The sequence below is a fragment of the Triticum dicoccoides genome, chromosome 3B (genome assembly GCF_002162155.2).
Source record: "Triticum dicoccoides isolate Atlit2015 ecotype Zavitan chromosome 3B, WEW_v2.0, whole genome shotgun sequence".
NCBI lineage: Eukaryota > Viridiplantae > Streptophyta > Magnoliopsida > Poales > Poaceae > Triticum > Triticum dicoccoides.
In genome coordinates, this window is record NC_041385.1 from 637554499 (window position 1) to 637569287 (window position 14789).

The 14789-nt window shown below is 47.8% G+C and overlaps 2 protein-coding genes and 1 non-coding gene across 5 annotated transcripts; 2 read left to right on the plus strand and 1 right to left on the minus strand.

Annotated features, from left to right (window-relative positions):
* Positions 1-4628: 4628 nt before the first annotated feature.
* On the minus strand, positions 4629-10014 carry LOC119277561 (protein ESMERALDA 1-like). Of its 3 annotated transcripts, none has more exons than XM_037558838.1 (10): positions 9361-10014; positions 8351-8420; positions 7663-7730; positions 7464-7552; positions 6547-6744; positions 6230-6434; positions 5909-6076; positions 5572-5739; positions 5301-5491; positions 4629-5164 (listed from the first exon to the last, which is right to left on the minus strand). In XM_037558838.1, exons 1-10 carry the CDS (start codon positions 9748-9750, stop codon positions 5002-5004), a joined length of 1710 nt encoding a protein of 569 aa, XP_037414735.1. In that variant the 5' UTR covers positions 9751-10014; the 3' UTR covers positions 4629-5001. The 3 variants fall into 3 exon arrangements, with proteins under 3 accessions (XP_037414735.1, XP_037414738.1, XP_037414737.1); XM_037558841.1 differs by having other exon boundaries at positions 8351-8416; positions 9361-9582; XM_037558840.1 differs by lacking the exons at positions 8351-8420; positions 9361-10014 and adding an exon at positions 7844-7883.
* Positions 10015-10196: 182 nt separating this feature from the next.
* LOC119279740 (pentatricopeptide repeat-containing protein At4g11690-like) lies at positions 10197-12969 on the plus strand. Its single transcript, XM_037560884.1, has 3 exons — positions 10197-10223; positions 11100-11128; positions 11429-12969. The coding sequence occupies exons 1-3, from the start codon at positions 10197-10199 to the stop codon at positions 12624-12626; spliced, it is 1254 nt and encodes a 417-aa protein (XP_037416781.1). The 3' UTR covers positions 12627-12969.
* On the plus strand, positions 10975-11047 carry TRNAK-CUU. The gene has a single exon. It is a non-coding gene; the product is annotated as a tRNA-Lys (tRNA).
* Positions 12970-14789: the final 1820 nt, after the last annotated feature.

Here is a 14789-nt window from a genome sequence, read left to right on the forward strand (position 1 = left end):
GTCGAGCGTGCCTTTGGTGTTTTGCAATCTCGATGGGGCATCATTCCGTATCCTGCTAATACTTGGAGCACGAGAAACTATGGAAGGTGATGACTGCTTGTGTGATCATGCACAATATGATCGTAGAAGATGAGCGCCCGGAACGTCTGTACGATCAAGGGTTTCAGTTTCAGGGTGAGAATGTTGTGCCTGAGCATGGAGGGGCGGCAATGTTTGAACAATTCACTCAATTCCATCATGACATGCGTGATTGAGAAACTCACGTGCAACCGTAAAATGATTTGATTGAGCATATGTGGACTCATGTTGGCAACCAATAGATGTATCTTCGTTGGCTTGCAAAACTATGTGAGACATTTTTACCTGTATTCGGCTTGTAAAACTATGCTATTTTATTCGGTTGAAACTATGTTATTTGAATGCAAAAGCAATGCAAAAATGAGCTATTTGTTGAAATAGGGCGGCCAATCGGCCACGCCGGCAGATATGGGTCGGCACACTGGGCGCACTGCCGACCCAAATCTAAAACAGGGCGGACGCCGGGCGGGCGACCGACCCAAACGGACAAAAAGCGGACAAAATCGTCGTCCGTTTGGGTCGGCCCGTTGGAGTTGCTCTAAAGGCCCACTCCAACGCACGACCCTAAACGGACATCCCTTTTGTCCGGATTTTATCCGTTTGGATTGGTAATGGGCGACATTTGGCCGTTTTTCTGGATGCGCCGGCCTGCGTCCAATGCGCAGACGCATCTCGGCCGATTGCATGCAATTTTTTGCAAATGTAATTTTGTCAGCGGACGTAGCTCTTCATGCCAGCGGCCATAGTTCATGTCGACAACAAAGCCAGCGGCCAGTAAACATATGCGAGCCTACAAAATGGTCAAGCCCCAAGTTTCACGCCGGCAACAAAGTCAACGTCCGGCACACTATTCAGCCTTCAAAATGAACAAGTTTTCTCGCCGACAACAAAGCTAGCGGTCGGCACACTTGCCAGCCTTCAAAAAGAACGGCCATAGTCCATGGCCGAGGCCTCCGTAGTGCAGGCCTCCGGTGCTCGCAAACTTGTAGGGCGCAAACTTCCTTCGCTCATGAAAGGTTTTATGAACTATCATCCAGTTGTGGTGGAGATGGACATCACTGAAGCGGTCATGATGTTGAACGCTCGGTCTGTGGACCGTTCACAATCGCGTGCAGTCGTCACGGATATCCAGAGGCTGATTGCGGATGATCCTAGGGAGATTTCGATTACTGCTATTAGATGCTCGCAGAATAAAGTAAACCATGCTCCTGTTGTATATGGTACAAATACGCCTCGTACTGCTGTTTGGTTGGGCTCGGGTATGAGCGACATTGTAAAACTGGTAGTGGCTGACTTGCCACCTTGAGTTAATAGAAATCTCCCTTTACCCCACAAAAAAAATATCGTCCAAAAGACGAATCCTTTTTGCTCGGCACCGGTCTTGGGATCTTGGCCTATCTCCAATTCTCCATCCAATTCGCGCAAATCAAAGTGCCCGCTTCTTTGTTGTATGATCCCGTGTGAATGCTTTGTTTCCTCCTTTGTCTCTCGGCTCTTTGGGTGAGCACATCCATAAACAATGGCTCCTCCGCAATGTCGACCTCTTCTTCCTCATCTGCGCAATACATGTCATCATCTTCATGCCATGAGTTGCCATGGCCGTCGGCCTCTTCTTCTTCATGGGCATCGAAGTGGTCGGCACCATCTTGGCCGCAGTCGTCTTGGCTTTGGGTCTCGTCGGAATCGTAGGCATGGCCTTGGCCATCGACGTGGAAGGCTTGGCCACAACCCTCGTAGATGACGTTCTCCATGAACGCGGTGTAGTTAGGGTTGTCGCCGTCGGGATTGGCATTTCGTCAAACATCTTGCGGGTGTGGGAAGGTTGGCCATAGGAACCGACCAGGGCTGCTTCCTTTGCATCCTGTCGGACGACTGGCCAGCGCCACTGAACCCAGGCGTGATGTTGAGGTCGATGAAAGCCGGGGTGGCCGACCCGATCACGTTGTCGTCCAGCGACGTGGAGAACCGGGTCTAGCCATGCAGTCGAGGCAGATGAAACCCGGGCGTCTCTGGTGTTTTGGTGGAGCTCGACGACTGGTACTGCGGAGGGCGAACGGCTGACGAGCCTGTGCTCACCGCTGCCGGGCGGATGAAACCCGGGCGTCTCTGGTGTTTTGGTGGAGCTCGACGACTGGTACTGCGGAGGGCGAACGGCTGACGAGCCTGTGCTCACCGCTGCCGGGCGGATGAAACCCGGGCGTCTCTGGTGTTTTGGTGGAGCTCGACGACTGGTACTGCGGAGGGCAAACGGCTGACGAGCCTGTGCTCACCGCTGCCATGGTGGCAGCGGAGAGAATGGCCGGTCCGGGTTGGCACAACCCTAGAACAAGGAGGGTCTGCGTCATCGCCGCCTGCATGGCCTTTGCGAGGATGGCCTCGTTCTGGTTGACGACAGCCTTGTGTTGCGTGGCCTACTGCATGGCCACGGCCTCGGCGGTGAATTCGGCAGCGACTTTCTTCTCTGTCGTGCCCTCCTCTTGGTTGATTCCTAGTTGAGCCACGCAAGCTCCGCTGGCGTGAGCTCCGACCGCGGTTTCTTCGGGTTGTTCTTCTTTCTCGTGGGGCGCTCGGTGGCGGTGGGGGCACCGGGTTTCTTCGGGGCGCTGGCCATGGAGGGAGGGGAGAGGGAGCGCAGGAGGGTTTTTGGGAATGGGGGGGAGTGGGCGCGGTGTGTCCCCGACAAGCGGGCCAGGGGAGGACAAGAGCGCGCGTACCGCCCATCCACACGTTGTCCATTTCGACGCAAACACGGTCTAAATTTTGGCTGGGAATGGGTCGAAATTGGACATTTGAAATGTCTGCTTGTTCTCGCGTGTTGGACCATGTTTTGTGTTCGTTTACGCAGATACGAGCGGACCATCTGTGTCTCGTGTCTAGCCTCTAATCTAGCTACAAGTGCACTTGTCTCATCTACCGCCTCTATGCTAGCTAAAAGTGCACAAACATCTACTAAATCGGGATCTATCAATATATCGATGCACTCTTCTTCCCAATACCAAAACTTGCATCCATGCTACACAATAAAATTTGAAGTTAGCACAACTAGTCAAATCTAGAGCACAAACCGAAGCTACAAAGAGCACATACCACATCGTTTAAGCACTTGATGACCACCCATCCGGGATGTTCCGGCGTTGTAGACACGCGGCGCACGACCTTTTTTGGGCAGTGGTCACACTTAACGAGTGGCAACGGTGCGCCGACGAGCTTTTGGGCTAGCACCGAGCCCAGCCGACCGCCATTCGTGTATCTTTCGGCGGACCACCAACGGTGCAGATCCGAGCGACTAGAGGAGGAGCCACTGCCTACGTGTGGCCTTGCGGCCCTGCCAGGGCCTTTCGGCCAGGTGCCCGGCCAGTCCATGGCGTGGCGCGGCCTCCCACAGTCGGGCGAGCTCAAGACCTACCGTATCCGCCCGAAATTCGGCCGGCGGGTGCGCAAACCAGGTGGCCGTGGTTGGGTAGCTCGGGGGCGCCGAGGGGAAGGGGCTAGGCGAGCGCGCGTCCGAGCTGCACAGCTGCAATGCCAGCGACGGCGGCGGCGAGGGGAAGAGTCTGGAAAAGTGAAGAAGAGTAGAGGGGATGCGACCGGAGGGAGGATAGAAAAAGGCATCCCTGTGCCACCGGCGGACGAGCCAAGGGAGGACACGCGCAGACGGCCCGCGCGTCCACGTGCTGTCAGTTTCCCCCAAAAGCGGCGCAAACTTGGGTTGGAGATGGGTCGAAAGCGGACAGAAAACGGACAAAAGTCCGTTTGCACCTACGCGCTGGGCCATCTGGTTCGTCCGTTTTACCCCAAACGAACGCACGGTGGAGTTGGCCTAACGGAGGTAGCAGTACTTTTGTTTAGGTGAAAGCGCGAAGCCCTGCACTTTCATGTTACCAAAGCAGCAAGAGGACTGAACTTTTCTTTATGAGGTCTCGTCTTCCGACTGAACTTTTCTTTATGAGGTCTCGTCTTCCAGACCGCGCAGGACGTTGAGCCCTTGATTTACTTGCAGTTGGCAGCCTAACTGTAGCAGAAATCCGCCAGAGATTTCAGGGGAAGAGCAGAGCAGCCCACCAGCTTGTTTTCACAAAGTATCCTCGTAATGATGCAAGCAGACTACAGGCTCCATCTACTGCAAAACATCCAAACCGGGCATGTGACCGGCCTCGACTATGAAAGCTGCTTTACATTACTGCCGCTTACGTCCTCTACATAATAATAAAATAAGAGCATTCACTCAACAAGCGCAAAGAAATTTAAAAAAAATGAGGTACCTCACTTGTTTACCTGTGTACTCGATTGATGATTGCTCAGACAATCTCCAGATGATGTTTCCAACATGAGACAAAAGCCAACGACAGAATTTTCACCTTTTGGTGCTCTCCTTCTTTCAACTGTCCAGCTAATAATTCGGGGGCGTCTCTGGTGCTCTCCTTCTTTCAACTGTCCAGACAAAAGCCAATCTCCAGACTAATACAATCTACCCCACATTGGATTACTCCAAAGAAAAGATATTACAGTGAAACTGGGCACATTAGAATAAAATCATCGACGCATTAGAATAAAGTGAACGTTCTGTCTTCGCTTCAAGAATTATATATTATGATTTGTGTTTGCTTCCTAGCCTAGCAATGTACAAGGGAACACTACAAGTCTACAACCACACCAAGAAGGCCTAGAGATGGTTAAGACCTAAGAGATACATCATCTTTTGTAGATGAGGATCGGTGTATTGTTAGCCCCAGAATTAGCCTACATCAAAATAGCCTGAACATGTCTCTACAAAGGTCGACATGAGGGCCATGGAATGAACAACACTGCAACGGGGGTGCTTGACGACGGAAAATCACACCACCAGACTGCACGCAAAGAATGATCACACTATACAATGATGCCAAAATGAATCAGGATCAATCAAACCAGTCATGGCGGATGCTATCTAGCCTGGATGGATTTAGGGCGTTCTGATTTATTTGGATGGCACATGCAGTCAGGGCTTGGAAATGTGTATACAGATTCATTTGCTCTTTTCATTTGAATACCCTTGGCATCGCTGTGCGATCTCATATTAAGCAGCTGGCGTTTTAATGACTTCCATCTGCATAAAAGGGGAGTGCAGTTTTAACAAAATAATACTGTAATTATGATTCCAAAAGTGAAAGATATATAGGAATATCCAGGTCGTGCAAAGTGAAGCAGTATTCTTTTACTGGCCATGAACTACAATAACATACCCGATACGCGGACTGTCAAAGAGTATGGCCAATCTTCTTTTATCAGGCTTAATTGTCTTCGAATGCCCACCATACAAGTATCTTCTATGACCAAGAAGGAAATGAGGAAAATTTCCACCTTGAGTAGTCACGAAAACCTCACTATGGACACAAACGCTGTAGTCAATAGCTGCCATCCTCGAGGAGAAATTCTGGAAAACATCGCGCTATGTTAGAGCAGCATACTTCAAAGTTCAGTAAATAAGACTTTAGAGCTCCAATTCCTACAAACCTTGAACGGAGCAAGTTCTTCATCTGATGCCAATGTTTCTTTGGTCTGTAAGAGAGGGAACATTTCAAGGAGAGGAGCCATGTTCTTCTCTGCTTTATATATTCTCCCAGAAGCCAAATAGATTGAAGTCTTATTGCTGAAACCCATTCCACGAAGCATTAACCCAACCTAAACAACATACAGCATGGACATGTAAATGACTGTAACAAAAAGAATCGGCAACAACTGCTGCTGGAATCAGACTAGATTTGCTGGAAATATAGCTTGTATTCACTTCATAATGAAATTTCTGAAGCATCTTTTGAAGCAGTAACACCAACATTACATACTAGCATACCTCCAAAGGTGTAAGTGGGCATTTCCCATTCATCCTTATTGCTCCAGGCCTTATTACACGTCCGGGCCTTGTAAATTTTCCACGCCAGCCTCTTTCCCTGGCCTCATCCAATTCCTTTTTTTCCTCATCACCACCGTCAAACACACAGCAAGAGAACGCAACCATATCCTGCAAAGACAAAAACAATGGATGACAGTTTTTGTTTTTTTTTTTGCGAATTGGATGACAGTTCTCGTCTGGTAACCATGTGCCTGCCGATATTTCACAAATGAAATTCAGACAGAAGAATGAAGAAACAGTCTTTTAAAGTAGAAGGCCAACCTCTTCAAAACGGAGATGCACTGCTACATATTTCCCGTTGTTTTCCACACTTTTTTCTCTCATTCGAGAAATTAAAGTGTCAGATAAAGCAGTGATTGGTTTAGAAAACTTTAAGGCTTCAAAGTTAGCCAGGCATCTCAGTCGCTGAACAGCAGGCGGAGCATCAACTGAAAGCCGATTTGCAAAAGGTGATATCCTTATGAGCCTATAATTTATTCGCAGACAATAGCGTTAAATGGTCATATAACAGTTAAACACAATAATATCAGAAGAACGTTTTCTTCGGAGCTGCAATAACCAAATTGGCTTTAACTCACCTTTCTTCAATCAACTTCGGAAGAACAACATCTTTGTAGTATTGAATAGGAGACCAAGCCTTTATCTTGAAATTATAAACATTACTCAAATTGTTACTAAACCGCTCCATTATGAATCCAGGCACCTTGTCAACCACTCGAACATCATTTTTCAAACGTTGGACAAAGTGGTCCTGGTCATAGATATCATTGAATTTGCTGTATCAAAAAATAAATATTAGTATCAAACCTTGGCAATTCTAGGCAAAATTAATAGGATTTGTTCATATTAAAGTTGCCCTAAGAACAATAAGTTCCGAGAAATCCCCTCATCCAAACACACCCCTGAGATTTACATTTTATGAACAGCACATTATTTTTCAGAATTGCCAGAACCTTGAAGTTCTGCATAGCTAACAAAAGGCCCATGCATGAAACACATGCCATCACAAATTTATAAAATGGAAACATGCTATCGTGTACAATAGTATATTAAGTGACACATGTATGTGTGCTAAATAAGTGACACATGTATGTGAACTAAAGCTAAATGACTAAGTATGTATTTGTGTAGTTATATTGATGTTTGAATCCATTGACCATAGCATGGCACTACAGCAAACAAAAACAAGGATAACAGTTCATAGCTAACAAACTGAGCTCTCTAGTGTGAATCTACCGCAATAAAATGTTAACATGATATACATGTCATCGTTTGTGAAGTCTTTTATATTGTAGAGAATGGTAGAAGTTAAGTACAGTGCAACTGTCGTTGTTCAGAAAAAGATATCAATAACCATGAATTCATTTTTGTCAACCCTAACCAAAAGACATGGTGCTAAAAGACTATATACAGATAGTGGTACGGCCTATGAAAACCCAGTAGCGTCAGCATTAAGGATTACAATCAACATGATGCATATCAAAAAGAGAGAGACCTAGGATCCCTCCAAATGCTGTGGTAGTGAAAATTTGGGATTACAAGAGTTGCGTTCAGAAAACCAGCAACTGCGACTGCATTGCATATCTGCAGAATGGTAGGAAATATCAGTGAGCAACACTTTGTACATTACAAACTTTACAATACAAATTTATTTTGGTAATTGTCACAAAGAGCAACTGATGGAAAGTACCTACCGATGTCCTTTGCTGATTCAAACCACCATTGGCCTCCACATATATGTAGCCGTTTGGTTCGGGCAAACCTACCAAAGTACATAAGTAACCAATTATTGATCTGAACTTCCTTCAATATGAAATGCTTTGTGCGAAATGGCATCTGCTATAAACTAAAATAGCAAAATAGAGCAATGCATACACTGTGGCCAAATTGTCAAATACATTAAGTACTCCCTCCGTTTCTTTTTAGTCTGCATATAAGATTTGGTCAATGTCAAACTACACAAAGTTTGACCAAATTTATGTAAAAAAAAATCAACATCTACAATACTAAAGCTATATGATATGAAAATTCATTCCATGATGCATCTAAAAATATTGATTTCATACTGTGATTGTTGATAATTTTTCTTATGAAGTTAGTCAAACATTTACAAAGTTTGACTTTGACCAAATTTTATATGCAGACTAAAAAGAAATGGAGGGAGTATATCGTTTTCCAACTATTAACTTTTGAAGGACTCATACCAGGGCAATCAAACATAGAAAATGTGCTTACGACAAATCAGAGAACGCTCAATTGTAAATGTGCAGAAAAACAAAGATAAGTTTCGTTGAACTTCATCAAGCCATATATCATTAGAATGATACCAGTACATGAAATTAGAAACGCAGAGAAATATTCAGAAGTTTTGAATTGACATACCATAGGTATTATTGCTTATGCAAGGTTGCGAAACACCACCTTTGTAAGCATGCCGCCATACAGTTGCTAGCTACAAAAATGTAGCAATATGAGAATACTAGTAACACATGTATGTGAACTAAATAAGAGACAGAAATAGGTAACACAATGCAGCAAAAAAACGTATCTCATAGACAGATAGAACAAAATACTAATTCTCTTATAGCATACAACATGAACATGAGCTACTACTGAAAAAAAGTCCTTAGAAATTGAGAGGCCATCAGGTATACACAAGTTTCATACACTTGAATAATATGAAAAGCCATGTTCGACCAGATGCTCCTAACCATGTGCATTGTGTACACACATTCATAAGATTCAACTTTTAAAAGCAGTTGTTTTAGACCAGCAGAATTGCAGACTGTTGGATGGATAGTTCACATCGAGTTTCCATAATTCCGTTCAATTAACAATATGTGATGCCGCAATATTTACAACATTTCGGCACATGCTATTGCTTGAGGCAGCTAATCTGACAAATTGTCAAACCGCAATTATCTGATTCTGACCAAGATACACATCTTCTCCCAGTTGACAAAAATACTAGCGCCCCACCGAATCTGAAGTATGTTTCAACCTTCAACTGGTGAAACACCATTTATTTGCCCTGTTATCCACCCTCACATACATTTCCACAATTGTATTGTAGTAATTCTGCAGCAATTGGAGGTAAAACTAACCCATAACTGTCCTAAGACTCCTAACCAGCACGCACCACATAAAGCAAACGAGTATACACACCACTGGCCACAAGCACAAAACGACATGGTTCGGTGTCTGAAGACACGCTGAAAGTCAGCTCACGCACAATGATCCAAGCACCCAACGCCGCAGCTACCACAATCCGAGCATCGACAGAACTCGCTCGTCACCCAAATCCAGTAAACACTTTGATCGCAAACGCAAAGTATTAGCCCAGCGGGCCCGGGCCAGAGACGAGCAGGGTGAAGGGGAAGCGCGGCACTCACCGCGTCCGTGGCGTTGTCGGCGTCCATTTCGGGGCGCAGGCGGGCGTACAGCTGCGGGCTGCGGTAGAGCGAGCCGGGCACGGGGCGGGAGATGATGCGGGGCACGCTGTCGAGGGAGATGGAGCCCATGTAGAGCAGCATCGCGGCGACGTAGAGCAGCGGGGCGAAGAGGAAGACGGCCTGCCGCCGCAGCAGCGCGGCGAGCACCGCCCGCGCGGCCCGCCGCGCCGCGCCTCCCCCTCCCGCCGCCTTCCCCGCGCCCGCGCCGCCCTTGGCCGACGGCCTCCTCCCCCACGCCCGCCGCGGCGACGACGGCGGGGACGCCGCCGCCCCCGCCCCCGCCCCGCCGCCGCCGAGGCTCCCCAGGCGGCTGTACGCGTGGTGCTGCATCGAAGCCCCCGGAACCCCCCGCAGCAGCACAGGCGGCCGCGGACCGCTCCGGCTCGGGGCTGGGGCCAGAGAGCGCTTTGCCAGCCCAGGACTCGCGCCGCGCGGCCGATCGGGTCTGAGCTGAGCGGCGGGCGACGCCGAGGGAGGGGAGAGGGGGAGGCAGAGGAGAGAGGAGGCGCTGCTATGCTGCGACTGTTCAAAGAGGGGGAGAAGGGGGGGGACGCGCAGGGCGTGCGGGTGGGCGGTGGACCTCCTTCCTTCCTTCCTTCCTTCCTTCCTTCTCCCCCTGCTGCTCGGGCGCGTTGGAATTCAAGAGAGGTTTTGGAGTGAGGGGCCCGTCCCCGTCTCCGCCCGTCGCTGACTCGGTATTTTCTGGCGTCTGGTTGCGGGGGCGGCCGGTGGGCGTGGGCGTGGCCGTGTGGGGCAGCAGCACGGGACGGGATAGAATGACGTCGAAGTGGAAGGTCTCTGAGGTTTGTTGCGGGTTTGGACTGGTGGACTGCTTGTGAGTGAGCGAGCGTGCGGGGTGGTCGACAGACGGGTGTGCGGAGAGATACGTTGCGATCATTCGCGTAGTTCTAGGTCGATAATTTAACTATCTAAATATGTATTATATGTGACAAAAAATATATATTTAAAAACTACATCCGTGTGAAAATCTAGTGGCAAGGGCAATAACACGCTTCCCTTTATTCCGGATCCTTCGATAAGATTTATCGCTTTCCCTTGGTTCGAAGCCTCTTAGCTGCGAAAAGGGTGTGCTTGCTGAATAACGTCAAATCCCCTCCAGAAAGGAAAGATGCTAAGCTGCAAAGGGGGGGCCAGGTACAAACGTTTTCTTGTTCTCCTTGCAAGCTGTCGCGTGCGGACGCAGCTCCTCTGGCGTACAGCGCACTCGCTGACGTGTGGACCCGGACCCACGCGTCAGTGGCCCAACGTCAGGTGGCCGTACGTCAGGGAATCCGGCTCCGTCGCGTGCATAGTTGATGTCGATATTCCTTTCCATTCTTTAGACAGATTTTTTTAGTTCGATCATGGTGGCATTTATGTATACGTACGAAAGAGTTCGACTAATAGTGCCCAAGTTCGTATTCACTGAGCAAATAGTATATGGTTGTACACGCCAAGTTTTCTTTCGGACGGAGGGAGTAAATTTGAAGGTCACGCACTTTTTTTTCTGCGAGACATGCAATGACTAACCTTTCAGTACATTTTATTCACAAAGCCCGTCTAGCTCAGTTGGTAGAGCGCAAGGCTCTTAACCTTGTGGTCGTGGGTTCGAGCCCCACGGTGGGCGATCATTTTTTTTCCCGTGCTGACTTTTTTTTGTTTCCTTTCTGACACTCCAGGACACATTACCTCAAACGAACTGGAAATGGTGAGTGAGTATGAACTTTAGGCTCCACAAAACTGGACATGGCAAGCACAGAGCACCTGCAAGAGACGCAGCTCAAAACGAATCCCCAAAGCTTATTCCTCATCATAAACACAACAGATCAGGAGGAACGAAAAGCCTTGAATCCTACGTCCAACTGCTGCCCTATTCGATCGTCTGCTGGCCGTGTGCAACGCGGCATCGATGACCCACCAACAACTCAAACCTCCACTCCAGAAAGGGTAGCAAAAACCCGATCAGGTGAAGCAAAACAAAAACCCGATGTCCGCGACCACGGCCGAGGCCGTGCGCCGGCGAGCTGCGGTCAGCGCTAGCGCATCTGGCCCGCGGCGCGAAGGCGGGCGACGGGGAGCTGGACGTGGCCGCGTGCACGGCGCTCGTCCACGCCTGCTGCAGGACCGGCGACCTGGCGGAGGCGCGGAGGGTGTTCGGCGCAATGCCGCGCCTGGGGCTGGCCCCGAACGAGGTCACCTTCACCGCCCTCATCCACGGACACTTCGTCCGCGGGCGCAGGGACGAGGGCTTCGCCCTGTTCGAGGAGATGAGGAGGGGCGGGGTCGAGCCAAACATCTACACCTACAACGTCCTGGTCGGGGAGTGGTGCAGGACGGGGGAGTTCGAGGGCGCCCGCCGCCTGTTCGACGAAATGCCCGTGAAGGGCGTCGCCCGGAACGCCGTCAGCTATAACACCCTGATCGCGGGGCTGTGCAGGCACGGCAAGATGAAGGACGCTGCCCGGCTGCTGGAGATGATGCGGAAGGAGGGCATCCGTCCGAGCATCGTGACGTTCAACCTCCTTGTTGATGGGTATGGCAAGGCCGGGCAGATGTCCAATGCGGTGCATTTCTCCAACCAAATAAGGGCGGCCGGGTACCAGCCCAACACTCTGACGTACAATGCGCTCATTGCGGGCTTCTGCCGTGCTAGAGATATAGCCCGTGCAAACAGGGCATTCTCTGACATGAAGGAGCGAGGACTGACACCCACAAATGTGACCTACACCATACTGATTGATGCATTGGCCCGAGGCGGTGACATGGACAAAGCTTTTGAGATGTTTGCAGACATGGAGAAGGCTGGTTTAGAGGTGGATGTGCGCACTTACGGTGTTCTGGTGCATGCCCTCTGCATGGAAGGGAAAATGAAGGACGCCAGGAAGCTGTTCCAGTCGATGGAGGAGAAAGGTGTTAAGGCGAACGGTGTGATCTATGACATGATGATTTTTGGCTATGGACGAGAAGGGAACTCTTACAAGGCTATGAAATTAATCACGGAGATGAGGAAGAATGGCTTGGTTCCAAATATCGCTAGCTATGGCCTGACGATCCGTAGTCTTTGTAATGATGGTAAATGTCCGGAAGCTGAAGCTCTTATCAAGGACATGGTGCGAGCTGGTCTACAACCAAACGAATCGGTCTCCCAAGCACTACTGAATGCCAAGGCAAGACAGGGAAGCTCGACCAGTAACTTTTTTACCTAGGCAGTCAAGCATGTGTTTTGTGTTTCTGTGCCAATTCATATGTTGTATGTTTGTCTTGAGAAAGTGGGAAGAGGAAGCACACCCTCTGGTGGAAATCTGATGAAATTTCTTTACTAAACTGAAACACTGCTCAGTGATTTACTGGACATTGCCAAAGCTTAACCAAGGGCGATACGATAGTTATAAGCAAATTCAAAGCAACAAAAAGTAGATGTATGTGCAGAGCACTCTCAGCGAGATAAAGGTCAGTGCATCCATACTTGTATAATTTATGTTGGTTGTGTACATACATTTTTGTTGTATAGCAGCGACCAGGTGATATGCAAGTTGGATAATTCGGTTTCTTCTTTTCCGGATGCTAACAGTAATTCAGTAAATATGCTATATGAATGCTTTCTTTCTGTTTTTCGTTTTTGAGGCAAATAGACATGTTATTTTGAAGACAAATTATTTACCAACTGATTGCGGTCTTCTTTAGACAACAGGGAAAATAGCTTTACATTACCGTAGTTTTCCTTATCTCTGTGATGTAGTCAAATGTTAGTGCAGGTATGTACATTGTGGGATGCCTGGTTTCCCTGGTATTTTTTGTTGCTTTTAACATGCTAGAGCTGGGAGCCGATGCTTGGAAAAACGAGAGATTGCTCACTTATCAGCTTTAAACAATCTAAGAATGGGGGTAAAGAAAAATACCAGCCCATCCAATAATGACTCTGCAGGCTGCCAATTATTACATGAGCGTTCCTGATGAAACCCCAGTTGACACCCTTTTGGGCGTCCCTGTGACCGTCTCTGCAGATTGGCATCAACTGCTTCTTGCTCGATGGCGCCGGCCCTTGCATACATTGACACTGAAGTCTGGTTGTTTTTCTAAGTTGGTGTTGGCGCAGTCACGACCATCAACACTCCTCGTTGCAGTGGCAGGATCGGCGAGCCGCTGGAGGTGGTAGCAGCGATGATAGTTAGTACCGGCTACCGAGGCACCTAGTGTCGGAGAAGAAAACTATGACCCTCACTCCAGCCTCGATGGGTAGTCAGCAACAGGATCAGTCAGCCGGTGGAGTTGGTGTAGATTTTGCCGGAGACATTGGTTAGTCTTAGAGTGAAGTCTGTGGATCGGCCACGGCAAGGTTAATTATGCAAAAAAAAAAAACTCTATGCAAACACGACAATCATTACAGGAAAATGCTTTAGATGAAAGATTTTTTTTTAAAACAACTCTCTCCATTTTGCAAAATAATTTAAGTTATAGGTTTGTCCTAAGTCAAATTTGTTTAAGTTCGACCAACTCTATAGAAAAATGTGATAAGATCTACAACATCAAATACATATACTAAATATATTTCATAAATAATCACATCAGACTCGGTGTTCTAGATGTTAATGTATTTTTCTATAGACTTGCCAAACTTAAACAAGTTTGACTTAGTACAAACCCATAACTTCAATTATTTGGAACAGATGTAGGTACAAAGTAACTCTTAAAACCAAGAATTTCAGTGAAATCTCTGATATACATTTTCTCTGTGATCATAATTTTTGAAAGAGGAAATTCTACCAAAGCTTCAATAACGACGCTAGAATTAGACTGCTAAGGCACAAGATTTTCATCAAAATATCGAGGAAATATTTCAGTTCCACAAACAATCAAACCAAAGAAAGCACCAACACACATCGACAAAAAATCAACAAGTAAGAGTATGAAAGATCGGTTTTCGGAGGACACGAACTCAAACTCAAGAATAGATGAGTCGACCCTATAGAGAAATCTTAGATCCGAGGCTGTTTGATAAATCATCACCGCAGCTAGGAGGAACTATATGACCTTTTTTTCGACGACACCGTGCACTCCCAAAACATCGATGTCGAAGACAACACAACTCATCTTGAAAAAGTCTCTTTAATACGAATAGCGGGGTCCCCCCCCCCCCACACCCACACCCACAAACACCAAAAACGACGGATGGACGCGAGGGGAACCAATTAGATTCTGAAGACAATTACGTTTCTAGGATATCCTATAAACCCTAACCGTGTCTGGGAGGTTAGCACTGGCGCAATTAAGATAGAATGGGAGAAATTAGTTGTTAAGGCATCTCCAAAACGAATCACCAAAATGCCCGCAAATGTCCGGACCGAATGGTTCAGGCATTTTTGGGCTAC